Genomic DNA, 15,588 nt, shown 5'->3' with positions numbered 1-15,588 from the left:
GAGAGAGGAGAAGGTGCTGCTCATCTCCCTGCCTATGTGAGTGTGTTCCACACGTACCTGTGAAGGCAGAGGTATCCTCTGCTTGTGCTACATGTGTCCCTTTCCTCCTCAGCAGCAGGTGGCAAGAAAGAGCATTGATGAGGAGGAGGAGGAGCTCAGAGAGGTATCAGTTCCCCCTCTCCTTCCCTGCTGCTTGACACTGAAATTACATCTCAAAGTTAGGAATTCAGAGAAAGTGAGTCCCCTGGCTCTGGTGTCGCCAGTTGGTCCAGAAAAATCTGAATAAATGGAAGTTCTCAGCATGCTGTAAATCCTGCTGTTTATTAGGAGCTGTCAAAGAAGTGTTCCAAATGGGCTGTGAAGGCCAGCAGGCCATACCAGCACTCCTGACTGGCAGCCTGGCTCTCCTTTCCGTCTCCATACTGCACAAATAGGCTACATACCAACACTTTTATTTTTATCCCTTTAGGAATACTGTGTCAAATCATCCACTTGGAGCAGTCAAAAACTGAGATGCCTTTCCTTCAGAAATTTCATATATATATATATATATATATATATATATATATATATCTTATGAATAGTTGAACAAGCCAAAATGCATCCAGCAGGAAGATTTGGAGAGGTTGCTGGCTTGGAGCACTCTCCCACCCCTCTCTTTAATAGCTGACATGCCTGGTTTTACCCCATTTCTTAAACAAGCCATACATTAATATTCAGAGGGACATTTTAGGGGTGTTGTTCTTAAGGTATGTAAACAGCTGAATGCCTCAATAATGACTATATTAGCACCCTGAACTGTTTCATCAGATAAAGTTCTGAGTAGTCTCACACAGCCTCCCTTTACCCCAAAGAGACAACAGCTGTCAGTTCGCTAGCGACTGCTGTGACAGGAAACAGAGCACAATGTCAAGAGAGTTGTTTTAATATTTGATTAGTAGAAATGAATATGCAGATTGCACAGGTTCTCTGAGGCAGGGATTAGTGAAAGAGACTGTGATGCCATGTTTTTTATGCATTCCCATTTTCTGCTTGTGGTTAACTATGAGCTGACCAGCTCAAGGATTGCGGGTATATTTTGTTTATCCTTGCCCACATTATCTGCACAATCTTTCTTATTGTTTTCAGAGCTTCTGGGCAGTGGCACAACAACTATTTAAAAAGAAATGTGGCTGAAACAAACTGGCAAGAAATGCTTACTCTGCCACCTACCTACCATAATGAAGGAGTAATAACTAAAAGTTCAGAACCAGTTGCTTTTCCTCTTGCTTCTGTAGAAATTAAAGATATAAACAAGTGATAACCCAGTATATCTCCAACATGGCTGTCTGTATTTGTCCTGCTGGAAAGAGGGATTCTGGATTTTCAAATTATACACAGCAGTTTATTTTTAGCCTTGCCTAGTTGTGATACACTGTGTTTAGAACCGGGGCAGTCTCATCTTCAGCAAAATGCCCAGCTTGTTAATGAGTTAGCACTGGGTGTTATTGGTGATGAAAGGTGTACTTAGCATCACTAAGTCTGTAATTAAAACAAGTCTTGCTAGCCTCATTCTTCAGAGGGAGGAAGAGGAAAACGGGAAATAGCAAAATGTCCATCCAGGACTCCAGAGCTGTCTGGCTCACCACCGCCTGCAACCTGCATCCCTTGACTCCTACGAACCCCAAAGGAGATGTGTTTTTCCTGAACAATTGATGATGAGTGTTGGTTTTGCATACAACAGGCAGAGTGACTGGGGGTGAGGAGAATAGACAAGTTGAATCTCTGCAACAGTGTTAAGGCCAGACAATTGCTATTGTTTTTTTTTTCCCCCAATCCATTAAATGTCATTCTGATTCCCAGATCTGTTTTTTGCACAGGAGTGTTGAAGTGCACACTGTGAGCCCCATGTAGTTTCTTTTCCTGATACTGACTGGGAGACTTTTTTCTGTGATGTGAACTTGAAATCTTGGCAGAAAAATAAAATGAAACCAGCCAACTAAAATCTCCATGGGGAGCTGCAGTCTGCTCCAGCCACACTTCAGCAAGGGCAGCTCACAGCTCTGCTGCTGTGCTTACTTGAGCCTGGGTCTGTCACAGAACTGAGTAGAAAAAAAAAAACTGCACCTAGGAATCTCTCCTAGCCAGGGTTTGCATTTACTGCTGGCCTGGGCAGAAGGACAGTGGCTAATTTCCATTCCAGCCAGCTGATAATGCCCTGCCTGCATTGCCCTAGCTCTGAGATGTGATTCAGGGGTGCTGATAAAGGGAGATGAAAACAAACAGGCTGTCGGGTGTGAGGAAGGAAGGAAGGAAGGAAGGAATGCACTGATCAAGTGCAGATGCCAGGTCTATGCTTCTTGCTTTTCATTCCATATTACCTTCTCCAGTTTAAAGAAGGGAATGTGAAACCCTCTGTCTCTAGGGTGGAAGGTGGGTGCTGAGATGGAATCTGAGCAGCTTACATCTTCTGATGTAATGAAGATTTTGATACCAAAATCTTCTTACCAATGTCATGGGTTAAACTGCACAATGGCAATCTTAAAAGTATAAATGCCCTGTGCATTTCCATGGTGACTGTAGTTCACAGGCTTTATCCAGGTCCCAAGAAATTTGTAATCAGTTTAAACTTTCAACAAATACCTATTTTTAACACACTGCCAACTGTCAAATAATGAACGCAGCTTTTTGATATTAATGCATTTTAGACTGCTGGAACAATTGCCAAAGATGACCTTAGCTTTGTCTGAAATTTTAAGCCAGCAGTGTGGGTCACTCTTGTTTTCTCAGAAATCATCCAAAACCCAGCAAATTATAATGTCACTTTCCTAATTTTAGATTTTAAAGTAACTTCTATGTTCCTCACAGCTTATTAGTTTTTAATATATCTGTATATTTTGAAAAAGATCCTAATAAATCATGTCCAAACTTTAATAAAGTTTAGTTTGAACTAAAGTACCTGACCATAGGAGGGATTATTTCAAACACGCAGGGATTTAGAAGTTATTACGAAAATATGATCTTGACCTTTCATTGCTTTTTATTAATACAAAGTCTGTGTCAGTGTTTGGAAACAGACAACTGTGTCCTCAGGATGTGGTCACGGAGCAGCTGATAGCTGTAGTTTGTTTTATTTTTGTTTAAGGTACTATATTGTGTTCTTTCCAACACTTTTCCTTGCACTTAAAAAGGAAAGACTGCTGATATTAATGTCGTTTGGAAGTTTGTTTTCATGGTATTTGTAGCTAATAATTTGGTCTTAGAATCGTACAGTTGTTTTATGTCCTTGGACTCCCAAATTCTTGAATTTGTAACAGGAGTGATGCTCACTTAAGGTTGTTTGCTGTTTTTCTGTACTCCCACCTGAACTCTTGCTAGAATTTTAATTACAAACATGTATTTATCTCTTCCTATCATATTAAAATACAGAAATCACTTCTGCTTAAGACCTTTTAGAGCACAAAGCTCCAGAATGAAGCTAAAAAGTAGAGACTGAAGTTCTAAGTGTCAAAATTGCCCATGATTTTAATTCAAATAATTTGCACAAATACTTTGTACAGGTGTACCTAAAAGTGAGAAACTCTGCTCAGTGACTTAAGATATCTTGTGTTACCTGTCAGCAGCAGATTAAACAACAGCAGAAATTAAGTATGGTATTAATTGCCCAAAGATCATATTGAAAACTTGTTTTTTAATAAATCTCCCAAATCCCATTCCTTTGAGGTTCGATGCTGTAATGATACAAGGTGTCAGAGTTTACAAAACTGTAAAGAGAGAGTCTGGGCTTCAGTAAATCAGAAAATACTTGAGATGTTTTGCAAGTGCTACGTGTTGGTTGCTTTGTTCATTTGTTTGATTATTCCATGAGGTCGCCTTTGCTTTATCATTGCTTTCTATTGAAAGCCCAGAGTGAAGTAATTAAACTTAATAAAAGTCACTGCTGGTTAAATCCAGATACACTGTATGCATCTATCACGTGCTATAGCAATCCAGAAAGGATCTTGGCAATGATTACACAAACCATTGTTTTCATCAAAGTCTAATTTGCTCTCTATTACTACCTGGGGACGAGATGGCTTCCAGGAAATGGGACACTTGACATTAAACTAAATAAATCCTGGACACCTCTAAGACTTCTCCTTGACTAAAGATAAAAATGTAGCTTCTTCCACATTTTTAGACAGCTTAATGTTTTATATGGTTAGTGTTTATTATTGGAATGAGGTAAAACAGGGAAAGTTCTCGGGAATGGTTCATCACATGCTCACGTTACGAAATGAAGTTCACTTGACAGATCAAAAGCAAAATGGTACTGTTAGATGCATACTGAATAATAAGTGTAAATGAAAATCAGTGGTTATTTACTGTCTTTTGATGAGTCCGATTGCTAAATCCTCTGTACAATTCACAGCATTATGAGTATTTTCTCTCCTGAAATAATCCCTTGGGAAGATCTCTGCCTTTCCCTTTGCCTTTCACCTCTGCTGTTACAAAATCGAGAATGTGAACACCAAATTTTCTATCACCAGAAGGAAAGAAAAGTAAAACCAACTTTCTTATTCAGTGAAGTTTGTAGTTTTCTATGTATGGTTTATTATTTTTTAATAAAAAATAAACTTAAGTGTTTAGTAACTTCCAGTTATGATAGCTCTGCGTTGTGGCTCACTATTCAAGTCATACCTTTTTCTGGGAATATGTACAGATTCTCTTAGTGCTTTAGGAGTTTCTTTGAGAATGAGTAAAGTTTTAGCTTTTTTTGAACACTTTGGTGTTGAAATTGCCGAGTTTCTTTTGTTTTTCCAGGCATTTCAAGTGGCATCTATCTGAAGGCTCATTTTAGTCAGCAAGTGAAACTAATAAAGTTGGTTTACAATGGTGGCACACAAGGACCAATCCCAATCCTATCAACACTGTGTGACGAGTCCAGATGACTTTGGTGATCCATTTGGATCCATTCAAAAGGGAAACTCTGCTCCAGTGGGTCTGTATTGCTGCTGAGCAGAGAAATAATTTGCTTTCTTGGGACTACAAGTATCTGTAATTTACAACTTTGTGAGGAATTAGACCTGAGTGAATCATCTGAGAAGCTTTCCATAATGGCTTGATTTAAATGTATTTCTCACTGTCAGAACAGAGTCTTGTTGGAAATCTACCAGAGTAAGTTTATTTACAAAACCAGCATATATCTCTTTATACACCATTCACTTCTCATAAAGGCAAATGTTCTCTCCTGAAAAGGATGGGTGGTAAGCACTTATGTCAAAAAATGAGAAGGTTTTTGAATGAATAGGAAGCCAGGGGAAAACTCTAGATATGAACAAACTAGGAAGCCATTAGGACAAAAAGAAAAAAAACGTGAGGAAGCTGGGAGGTGCTGTTTGAGTCCTGTGTTTTATCCTAGGAATTACTTGTTAGAAACAGGCTGTCATTAGAGGAGGTGACTGAGGCAGAGCTGGGACCCGAAGGCAGGACCAGGAGCGGGTACACTCATTTCTGAGCCCTGCACTGGGCAGCCTCACTGAACTGGGGGAAATGCTCACAAGATTGGTTCAGAACAGGCCCCTTCTTGTTGTGGTCTAACCCCTCAGCTGCCCCTGCATGCCAGTGCATTCCAGCAATTAAAACGAAATGGAAAAGGAGACAAAATGGAAATTGAGACCGCTGCTAGACGATGCATGCTCGGGCGCCTGTTGTATGTCTGTTGTTGATCCTGGACCTTGTTTTGGGGAGAACTGTTTTAAGTTGCTTGCATTAGCTGTGGGAATAATGTGTTTAAAAATAGCCTGCTGAAAAAATGCACTTTTTAAAAAGGGGAAAAAACCCAACAAACCAGCAAATTTTGACTGTGGAAAAGCCTGGAGAGCTGTGAAATCTTGGAATTGTTTTATATATACACTGCAGAAATTCAGCAGTGTGGCTCTCCCTGTTTCTTTTAGGATTCACACTATAGTGGCTTTTATTTTCTTAAAACTTACTCTGAATTTTAAATTCTAGTGTTGAAACCAAAGTTTCAGGTTTAAAAAATACCCTGCCTCTGCGTTTTGCTTATGTTAATGTCACCTTTATGACCAAATGAGTTTGACATTGAGGAGTAAATATATGAAGATCTGACTTTTCTTCAGGTTTCTAGAAACTACTGTAGTATTTGAATATGAAAGTACTTCAAAGCCTCAATAAAAAATGAAAGGGGCTTTTTTATAAGAATTTCTGTGCTGCAGTGCCTGTTTAGTCATGGACAGCTGGATGTTCACGCCAGTACACAGCTCTGCAGGTAAACTTGCTGGACTGGGATGAACTCCATAAAAAGACCCCAGAAGTTAGAGAGGTCTGCTGATCTAGATCTGGTTGTCTTTGTTATGAAGAATCTTGTTCACTGAACAGGAGTGGTGGTGAAGGTTATATGTACGTCAAGGTGAGAGGAAAGAGTGGGAAATAGCTTTGTTTTTTGGGTTTTTTAGTTGCTTCCTTCTATCTGTAGGAAAACGTATGTTCCTGGGCAAGATTACTGAACTCAGCATAGTGTTGAGTGGGTGCTGCACTTGAAACCCACACAGACAATAACTGGAGCAAGTTTAGGGAGTGTAATTCAAAGAGGTAAGTGGTGAAATGGCAAACACAGACTGCAGAGCTTCCTCACCTCTCACTCAGCAAATAGGGATTCATTCCAGAGGGAAAAATACTAATTACTAAAAAAAAAATTGACAGGTCCTGTTACGATACTCGGGGCTAAGCGAACTGTGGAAATTATGAGTTTCTGTGTTTGAAACTGGGGGAATCAGCTCTAAGGAACTCTGCTGTCCTTTCCAGCAGTGTCTCAACATTGACAGGATGTTTATGGGATCCAAGGAGTATCCTATCCATCACGCTAGCCAGCCCTGGGGATTAGTTTAGAATATCACCTCTTTCCCCAAACATTTGTCTCCTGCGTATTAACAGAATCCTTTCCTTCTCCTGTTCAGCCACACCTTGTCCTTCTTTTGGTCAAAGAATGAAAAAACCCATGATTTATAGTCCACACACCCCAGATTTAGTTTAGTACAGCCAAGCTTACAAAAGAGGAAGGCTTTTGTGTTCATTAATGCTCTTCTGGATATGGTTAATTTTGTGTCCTCACTCTTTGGATACTCCAGGTTAATTCCATGTGATCCAAATCATGCCTTCAGGCATAAATCAGTGTTGAAAGAAAGGGAGATACCTCAAAAGGCATTCAACTACTGCACTTCACAGTGCCTCTCCCTTGTAGTCATTAATTAAGTCCTGAGGTGCATTTATGAGTGTTCTTTCTGCTTTTGTGAATGGTATTCAGAGGAGTTGTTGTACTTTGAGAAGTCTTAAGACAGTAAGATTTGATTTCAGTTTTTAAAGGCGGCATAAAAGTTTTCAAATGAAAATTTTGCTGCCTTTAAATTTAGTTCCTTAACCTTCTATGTCTCCCAGTTGAATTTTCACACTTTTTATTGTTATTAAATTTCTCTAAAGAGAGTTAATTCTTGATTCTCATCATAGTGAGGATATATGCATGCATATATTTGCAGCCATATGAATGCTACAATGTCATGTTTGTTAGGATTTGCTGGTTGGGATTGGTTTTGGTTTTCACTCTCTTCGAACTACTAAAAAATTAATGAAGGTTAACAGAGATCCAAAGAGTCACAGGGGAATATTTTGTATTTTATTTTGGCGATCTTAAAAGCTAACAGCGTTAAGAAAAAATGGATTTTTGAGAGCAGTGTAAGAAATGTGAGAGACTGAAAAGAGCTTTTCTAAAGGCAGAATTTTCCTCACCTTCTGCACAGCTGCCAAAGCATACGGCTTAAAAATGTTGTTTGTTACAATTCCTCCAGCTCCTTGCTGTGTGTACTCAAGCTGTCTTTCCCTCACACTTCATCTGTCTCAGTTCATCTGTAAACTGAAGTGACCTGAGAGAGCAGAGCTAGAGAAGAGATTGCTAAGGTGGTAAATAACAACGAGCTGGAGTCCCCGAGACAGAAGTTGATTGCTTGATGAGTTACGAGCAATCGGGCTTGTTTTCTTGCGGCTAAACGCGAGGTTATGCAAATAAGATGAAAGGCTGTAACCCTGGTTCCTCTGACAGGGGGTGGTGCTGGGTTCCTGTGTCCTGGTCCAGACCCTTGACTTCGGAAAGGCAGCTGGAAAAGTGGGGAGGGCTCAGGCTGACTGCAAGGTTTGAAAAATGCGCGTTGCCGCAGAAACTGAGGAGCTCTTTGTATTTAATGTCTCAGCGATGAAGTAACAAGTTCATCAGACTGTGTGAGTACCAGATAAGGAGAAGACCCCTGTGAAGGAGGGATTTTACAGAGCTGTATTTCTATGACTGGATGGTGAGCTGAGCCAAGCTAACCAAGTGCACGTGTGTAGTGTTAAGGTAATGAGTCTTTCTGAGAGTTAAGTGTCTGCTCAAGCACTCTTTACATCCAGGTTTCAGAGTGCCAGATGCTGGAGGAAGCGTTAGGATGTGTCTTACATGGGAGTTCAGAGCAGTTGAAGAACTTGTAGGTTTTCAAATCTGGGTTTGTGTGGGCTTCAGTGCCAGTATAAAAGGCTAAAAGCCATTTATATAGGCTTGGGACTGTGGAGGAGTATTCTCGACAGCCTTAAAAGTGCCACCACATTTCTGATGTTTTAGCACAGAATGTGTCAGCTTTTCCCAGAGGGATGGGAGCATTTATTGCTGCATGAACTACCTGTTGTATTTGAAGGAACTTTTCTTCTTGAGAACATTCTGATAATAGAAGACATTTAAATAGATACGGGAACAGCCACCATGCCATAAAAGTAGTGGTTGTCACTTCAGGTGTGTATGTTTTAAGTTTCCTTTGCTCCAAGAACAGCCCCTAAGTTTCCAATTTGTTGTGATTATTCTGAGCTAATGTGTGAAGTCCATGAGCCGTATAGAACGTGACCCCCTTGTGCTACTGCAGTGGGGTGGCTGTCCTGTTATCCACCTTCCCTCATGAAATGAGGGAGAAGCAGCTCCAGGCTGATCTAAACTGGAAGACACAAGAGAATGATAAGCATCTTCAAAAAAAATAATAAAAATTAGTAATTTGGCACGTTCCTTGAAAGGTTCTCAAAATATCTCGTAGTCCTCATGAATAAGATATTATTTCTTGTTTACAGAGTGGCAAGGGCCAAATGCACAAGACTGGCAAAAAGAAAAGGGGGTTTTGATAACATATTGGATATAGATGGTCTGTTTTATTCAAAGCATCTCTTCATTGGGAGAAAAGAGGTACAGATGAGTAGTTTAAATATCATTTAGCTTTTTTGTTTTTTAGATTAGGAAGCAGAGCTATTATTTTGAATTTTCATCCCATTTTCAATGAGAATGAACACTTAATGGTGACATGTATTTATAATTTCAAATTGTATTTTTGATTGTTGTAGAGAGTGAATTCAGTTATCTTATTCCTCAGGCTTTGGAAATGTGATATATACTTTTGATATTTCTGTATCAATGACCAAAACAGGGCAGGAGATGGGTTAACATGAAAATGTGCTTTGCATCTTTTAAGTAGTAGGGTTATTTTTTCAGTAGAAAATTATCAGAATAACTGTTCTTAAAGCCAGTGTTGGACAGTGACTTTTAGCAGTTCTTTTGTTCTCATTCTTTTTCTTGTTAGAAGATGTTTTATGCAAATGAAAACAAGACAGAGGAGGGCAACACTACAAAGTTCTTGAACTTTTTTAAGCACTTGCATTCATTCTGGGTTTAAAATTCAGTCGAAGAAGATGTTTCTGTCTGCGTGGATTGCCCGGGCTGTCATACTCTCCTTGGAGTTTCACGTAGGCTCTTTATTCTTCTCGCTTGGACAAATTTTTCCAGGCCTTGTGCCTGTGGTGCAGTGGATCCGGAGCTGAGCTGGTCGCACTTAACTCGTGTGGTGCCTCTGGGGACAGTCAGGAGTGGCTGAGCATCAGCAGTTGTCAGGGCAGGGCTGGGACGGGCAGGACAGGGTGAGGTCAGTGGTGTGGCAGTGTCCTGCTGTCACCCGGGCTATCCCATCTCGCAGGATGATTTCCTGACATCCAGCACTCAGGCTTATCTTGCCTTGCTGCTGCCAAGGGTAGTCCCACTCTTTCTGCTCCAGTGTGTAAAGGGATAGTCAGGGTACTGTGTGTCCTGAATGGCATTATGAAGCAGGAGCAATCACTTCAGATTAAATGAACTTCAATATTTCAGAGTGTTTAGTTGGGGCATTTTCTGGTGTAAAGTTCAGTGTAACTGGAAGGCATTGGAAAGGTACTGGATAACTTGCTGTCTTTATTGTAATGTCCATAAAATATGACTTCTGTGTTTTATCTTAAATTAACAATTTTGTTCACATTTGTTCTCTTGCAGAAGTGCACAATACAACTACCTAGTTTTATTTAATGCCCTATATCTCCAAACAGTATTTTTCCCTATCAATTTTGCCATATGTATTATTCATATCTCGAGGTATGGATAAAATATGACTGAAAATACCCTGGACTTCATTTAACATAAATGAAATTTGAAACATAAAATGTATTTTGCTTATGTAGCATACAGTTTAGGATGTTAAGAAAAAATGCAGTCTTTCTCTGTATCATCTGATGTTTCCCAGCAAAAAAAAAAGCACTTATCTGTGTTACAGGTTGTGGTATTCTGTCACCTAGAGCTGGGTTAATCGCAGCCTCATTGTATTCTAGAAGTTACAGTGCAAGTATTTTTCAAATTATTAAGTCCCTACACACATTTTACAAGTATTCTGCATTTTAAAGTACTCCTAGGAGGAAAACACTTGATTTGGAAATGCACTGTGACTTTTTAGTACTTCTGTGTGAAAGGAAAAGCTAAAAGTCACTTTTTTCCTGCTTGGCCTTTGAAATACTCCTTTTGAAGGACAGTAATTGAACTGTGCTTTTTCCGTTCCATTTCAGGTTTTTCTTCCGTAATCATGGCGAAACCTTACGAATTTAACTGGCAGAAGCCAGTTCCCTCTTTTATGCAAGATGGAGCTGTGTTTGATAGATATGAAGAGGTAAGAGGCCAGTTGCCTTTCATTTGCTATTCTTTTTTAAATATGCAGAAGTTCTAGAATATTTCATGTTTTGCTTTCATTGTACACAAAGAAACTTCAATTTTTTTTCTGGTAATACCTCCAGAAATGTCTGTGGGGAGGCAATACCAACACGCTTTTTTGCTATATGGTTTTTTTTTTGCTTTAAAAAGAAATAGCTTTAAAATATATTTAATCCCTCTGATTTGAAATAAGCCCTGAGGAAGAGAAAAGGAAAATTGGATCAAAATATCTGTAACGTGAATAAAACTCTCATCTTTGCAGATTCATAAAGCACTTTATTGAACAAAGTGAATCCGTGAATTTTTTTGTGCTATCTATCAAATGGAGGGAGGGAGAATATATTGCTCTTTTATTTTTAATGTATAAACTGAGGACCTGCCTATTATAAGTGAAAGTAAGAGAACACAGAACATTTATATTCTGATTCAAATGCATCATTTGAGATCTGGAGTGGTTTTATCTACTTTAGAAAATCAATCTGCACTCTATCTGAAATATGATTACTATGATCCTGCTTTCAGCTGTGCTTTAATCCACATTTATTAAAGGAATGCAAAACAGGGCATTTTACACAGGCAGCTGAAATAAAGTGCTGAGAAGTTTACCTTATACTCAGCACTGATATGCTGGTAAGAATAATTTTATCAGGATCTATTTTTAATCTTGTTTGAACAGAAAATCTCTATAAGTTGAAGGTAAGTGCCTTCAGGGATATTCATATTTTCTTATCTTTTGAAATATAAGTAAAAGGTATTTTTTATCACGAGGCCTGCCAAGATGGGGATAGTTGGTTTACCCTGTATTTCCAGATTTGTGGCCAGATAAATGAAGTAGATACTGGTGGACATGGAATTCCTTAGAAGGGCGGTTCAGAAAAGCTGTATTTTCCCTCAGCAAACACTGCTCCAGAAACAGCCTGTGAGGAGCTGCGTGAGGGAGCACGGCCTGCGGTCATTCTCTTGCACCTTCAACGAGAAACAGAGAATGGGCAGACACAGGAGTGAGTTTTTAGTGCTCAAATATTCGGTGTGATACCAGAGACGCTCGGTGGGCACCTGGGCCTTGGATGTCATGACAGGGACAGTATCAGGCACGGTTTGTTCTGTTCTCAGCAGGCACCTCTGTGAGACTCCGCAATCCTGGGCACACGTGCGGTGAGGAGCTGGCACCAAGGTCTTGCTCCTTTGCAGCTGAATTTGCTGCCCCCCAAAACCCCACACAAAGGGGGTCCTGCTCTGCCCCTGTGGAGCAACAGGCTGTTTGTCCATCCCATGATCCTCTCCTGCTCCGAGAGTTGCTGCAGTTTATTCCAGGTTTTCTGTGGCACAGTTGGGAGCCTGGTTTGTTTCCTCACAGAGGACTCTTCTCACAAGTGCTCCTTGCTTTTCAATTAAGGAAGTCAGGAAGTTCTGGATCCTCTTTTTCTTGAAGAAGTGATTGATTCTGCACACTGTTTTCCTGCATTTTAGCTTAATTTATGATGCTCTAATTGAGGCTGGAGGTGTGTGGAGGAAATTTCTTTTTAAATTCAGCTAATCTGATTTTTTGCCTTGCCTGGTCTCTTTGGAATGCCATTCTTTCCTGATTTCTTCTACAAATCAATATCCTTCAAGCTCTGCTTGTCAGATACTCTGGCTGCAAAGCACTCACAGCATGTACACTGCCATAGTCCAACAGAAAAGTGCTTCCCAAATTCTGAATGTTAAAAGGAAATGTAGCCGTTTGATCCCGAAGGTGGCGTTGGCAGATTATATATTTTTCACCTGAAGGCATTTAATTTTCAGTAATTTTTTTGAAGTTCCGTTTCATTAAGATTTTTTATTAGGTAAGAATCACTGCTTTTATTAAATGAAATTTCCTCATAGTTGCACTGAGGTAGGAAAATACTAATTATGTGCATTCCAGTGTCTCAAGCATCAACAATAAGACAAATCATTAAAAATGATCTCTTTTTTAGAAGCCTGCCTCCCTTGTTTCTGTTTTCTTGGGAACAGCAAATTCTGCAGGAGGGTCTTTGGGAAGAAACAGAACAATCCTTTATTTTCAAATGATAAATAATTGATATTTGTCAAACTGACTAAAATAATGGTCTGTATTTTCTTTTCTATAGGAATCTTTTGTCTTTGAAAGCAACTGTCTCTTCCAAGTGGATGAATTTGGGTTTTTTCTGAGCTGGAAAAGTGAAGGAAAGGTATATTACAATTATGTCAGGAGTGTATATTATGTATTATTGCACTTGATTTATATTCTGGTTTTCAAAGATCTAAAATACTGTGTTAGTTTATTTCCAAAACTAGTCTTCATCCTATTCTTTTAAAATTGACAGAAGTGAAGCATTTAAGAAGGAATTAACTGATATTAAGGGGAACTATACTGCTTAGTGTTTATTACCAGTGTTTGCAAATAAAATTCACTGTTTATTTTTGCTGAAATTCCCAATGGAACCCTGTCTCAACAGACCTTTGAACCTCATATCCTTTTTGTCATTTCAGGAGGGACAGGTATTAGAATGCTCCCTGATCAACAGTGTTCGTTTTGGAGCTGTACCAAAGGTACTCTATAGTTACTTTAAACTCTTCATTTCAACAAAGACTATTTAAACTGAAGGTGAAATGCAGGATGGCATTCATTCCTTTAAATAAAACTAGTAACACAACTTTTATTTTGCAATCGTAGCCTAAAATGTTAGGTTTTGAAGTGATTTGTTGTGATTGCAGTGGGAAGGTTCAGTCATCTGGTCTTTCTGACGTGCTGCGGGATTCAGGATGCAGTGAAAGCTGAACAGACATTAAGAGCACATATCAAGAGTTTTTAATTATCTTGTAACAGTGTATTGTGATACTTGTTTTAGGGATCTGGGAAAAAATGTTTCATTTTCCAAATTTTGTTCCTATCTGTTTGAATTTATTTTATCTTCTTGCTCCATTGGCATAAAATGTAAAAAGATTTGTTTGCATCCCTCTTTATGCACATAGGTGCTCAGAGAGGGCAGCGGGTCACAGTCTGCCTTTTTTAAGAGTATCAGCAGAAGTACTAACTAGGAGTTCTGGAGAACCCCAAAACTTTGGAAATCTGCTCAGTGGTATTCTTCAGAGTATGTGGGTTTTTCTGCAGTGATTTGTGGCTCTCCCTCCTCCAGGCCCTCAGTTTAGAAGATTTGTTGTGAACTCGGCATTTCCACTTTCATGTCTTAAGTGGTTTTGTGTTGACTGTAGGTACCTGTCTCTTAGAAATTCTCTTGGGAATCCACAGAGCGAGATCTGTGCCCCACAGAGAAGGGACATGAGATGTGGTGATGCAGACAACCCCATGTTCCACGTGCTGACAGCCACACCAGTGTGCTTCAGACTTCAGCTCTGTCTTTAAAAAATATGCCCGTTAAACCTCTGGCAGCAGAGACAGCAGCTTGTGTGACACGTCGCTAAGAAACAGCCAAGAAGTCACAGAGATCATGACTCTCAGGAACTATGGACTTAACTGGATTGGAATAATTAATTTAGAGATTAGTACTGTTCCTCTGTTTCCAGTGCTTGGAGTGATTAATTTGTCTTTTTCATGATGAAAATATGGGTTCCCACAATCATGTTCCTAACTGTTAGAATATATTGTTATTTCAGGTTTGCACACAATGTTTCTAAGTGAAAGCACTCATTTAAGATGACTGGCAAATGTTTAAAGGTGTCAATGTAAAAGGAGGTGAAAATGCATTTTTACCATGGTGCATTGCATAGCAGAAGTGTTGCAGATGTAACAAGTTCTTTATTCTGTTTCACAGGATCCCAAAATACTAACTGCACTTGAGGCTGTTGGAAAATCAGAAAATGAGTTGGAAGGACGGATAGTGTGTGTTTGCAGTGGCACTGATCTGGTCAACATCAGCTTCACTTTCATGGTAGCGGAAAACACAGAAATAGCCAAGGTATTTCACAATTAAACAGTGTGTGGGAGTTAAAAAGGAGCTCATCAGCAGTGCTCAATTGTTTTTCCTAAGTCTGCCTGCGTGGCTGACTGAAATACCTGGTTTTGTGTCTGCTGGCTGACTATTCCAAAGGACAGCAAACATGCATGTGGAGCATTCTGTAACAGGTCTGTGTGCTGCGATGAGAGGAAACAGTGATTTTAATCAGCCTGTGCATGCCCAGTGATTTATCAGCATTAGACACTGAGACCATTGTACAGGACAGAGCATTCCCTGAGCTGCTCAGTGTCTCTGTGTGGGGCTGGTTCAGCAGATAAGGTGGTGATGGTGCAGTGGGTCTGTGATGGGGATGCTGAAGGGAAGTGCAATTGCTGCCATTTTCCTGGTGGGTGGAGTTCAGCCCTGCAAAATTCTGTTCAGCAATAACCTAATTGTACCGTGTGGTTCATATTATTTGAAAAGACAACAGCAGGGAAGAAAATTCTCTCCAGTTAAGGGGATCCCAGTGCACCCAGGTTCTTTTCTGTTTCCCGCTGACATGGAACAGTCTTAAGGAAACAATGGTGCTTTTTTACATGTCATCCTTCCTGAGAGCTTGAGATTGCAGTTCACATTCAAGTT

The 15,588-nt window shown here is 39.7% G+C and overlaps 1 protein-coding gene across 7 annotated transcripts in view; it reads left to right on the top strand.

The window, feature by feature from the left end:
- The window catches only part of PLCB4 (phospholipase C beta 4), a 186,853-nt gene that overhangs the window by 90,267 nt on the left and 80,998 nt on the right, over window positions 1-15,588 (top strand). For 5 of the 7 annotated variants that reach the window (XM_032103714.1, XM_032103713.1, XM_032103707.1 and 2 more), the window contains exons 3-6: window positions 10,906-11,006; window positions 13,159-13,239; window positions 13,541-13,600; window positions 14,824-14,967. In XM_032103714.1, the coding sequence (XP_031959605.1) occupies window positions 10,923-11,006; window positions 13,159-13,239; window positions 13,541-13,600; window positions 14,824-14,967 (369 nt within the window). In that variant the 5' untranslated portion in view covers window positions 10,906-10,922. Of the gene's footprint in view, window positions 1-8,153; window positions 8,251-8,294; window positions 8,366-10,905; window positions 11,007-13,158; window positions 13,240-13,540; window positions 13,601-14,823; window positions 14,968-15,588 lie in introns of those variants that run through there. The other 2 variants (XM_032103710.1, XM_032103709.1) reach the window with 2 other exon arrangements.

The sequence above is a fragment of the Corvus moneduloides genome, chromosome 3 (genome assembly GCF_009650955.1).
Source record: "Corvus moneduloides isolate bCorMon1 chromosome 3, bCorMon1.pri, whole genome shotgun sequence".
Lineage (NCBI taxonomy): Eukaryota > Metazoa > Chordata > Aves > Passeriformes > Corvidae > Corvus > Corvus moneduloides.
This window is presented reverse-complemented; position numbering and strand designations above follow the sequence as displayed.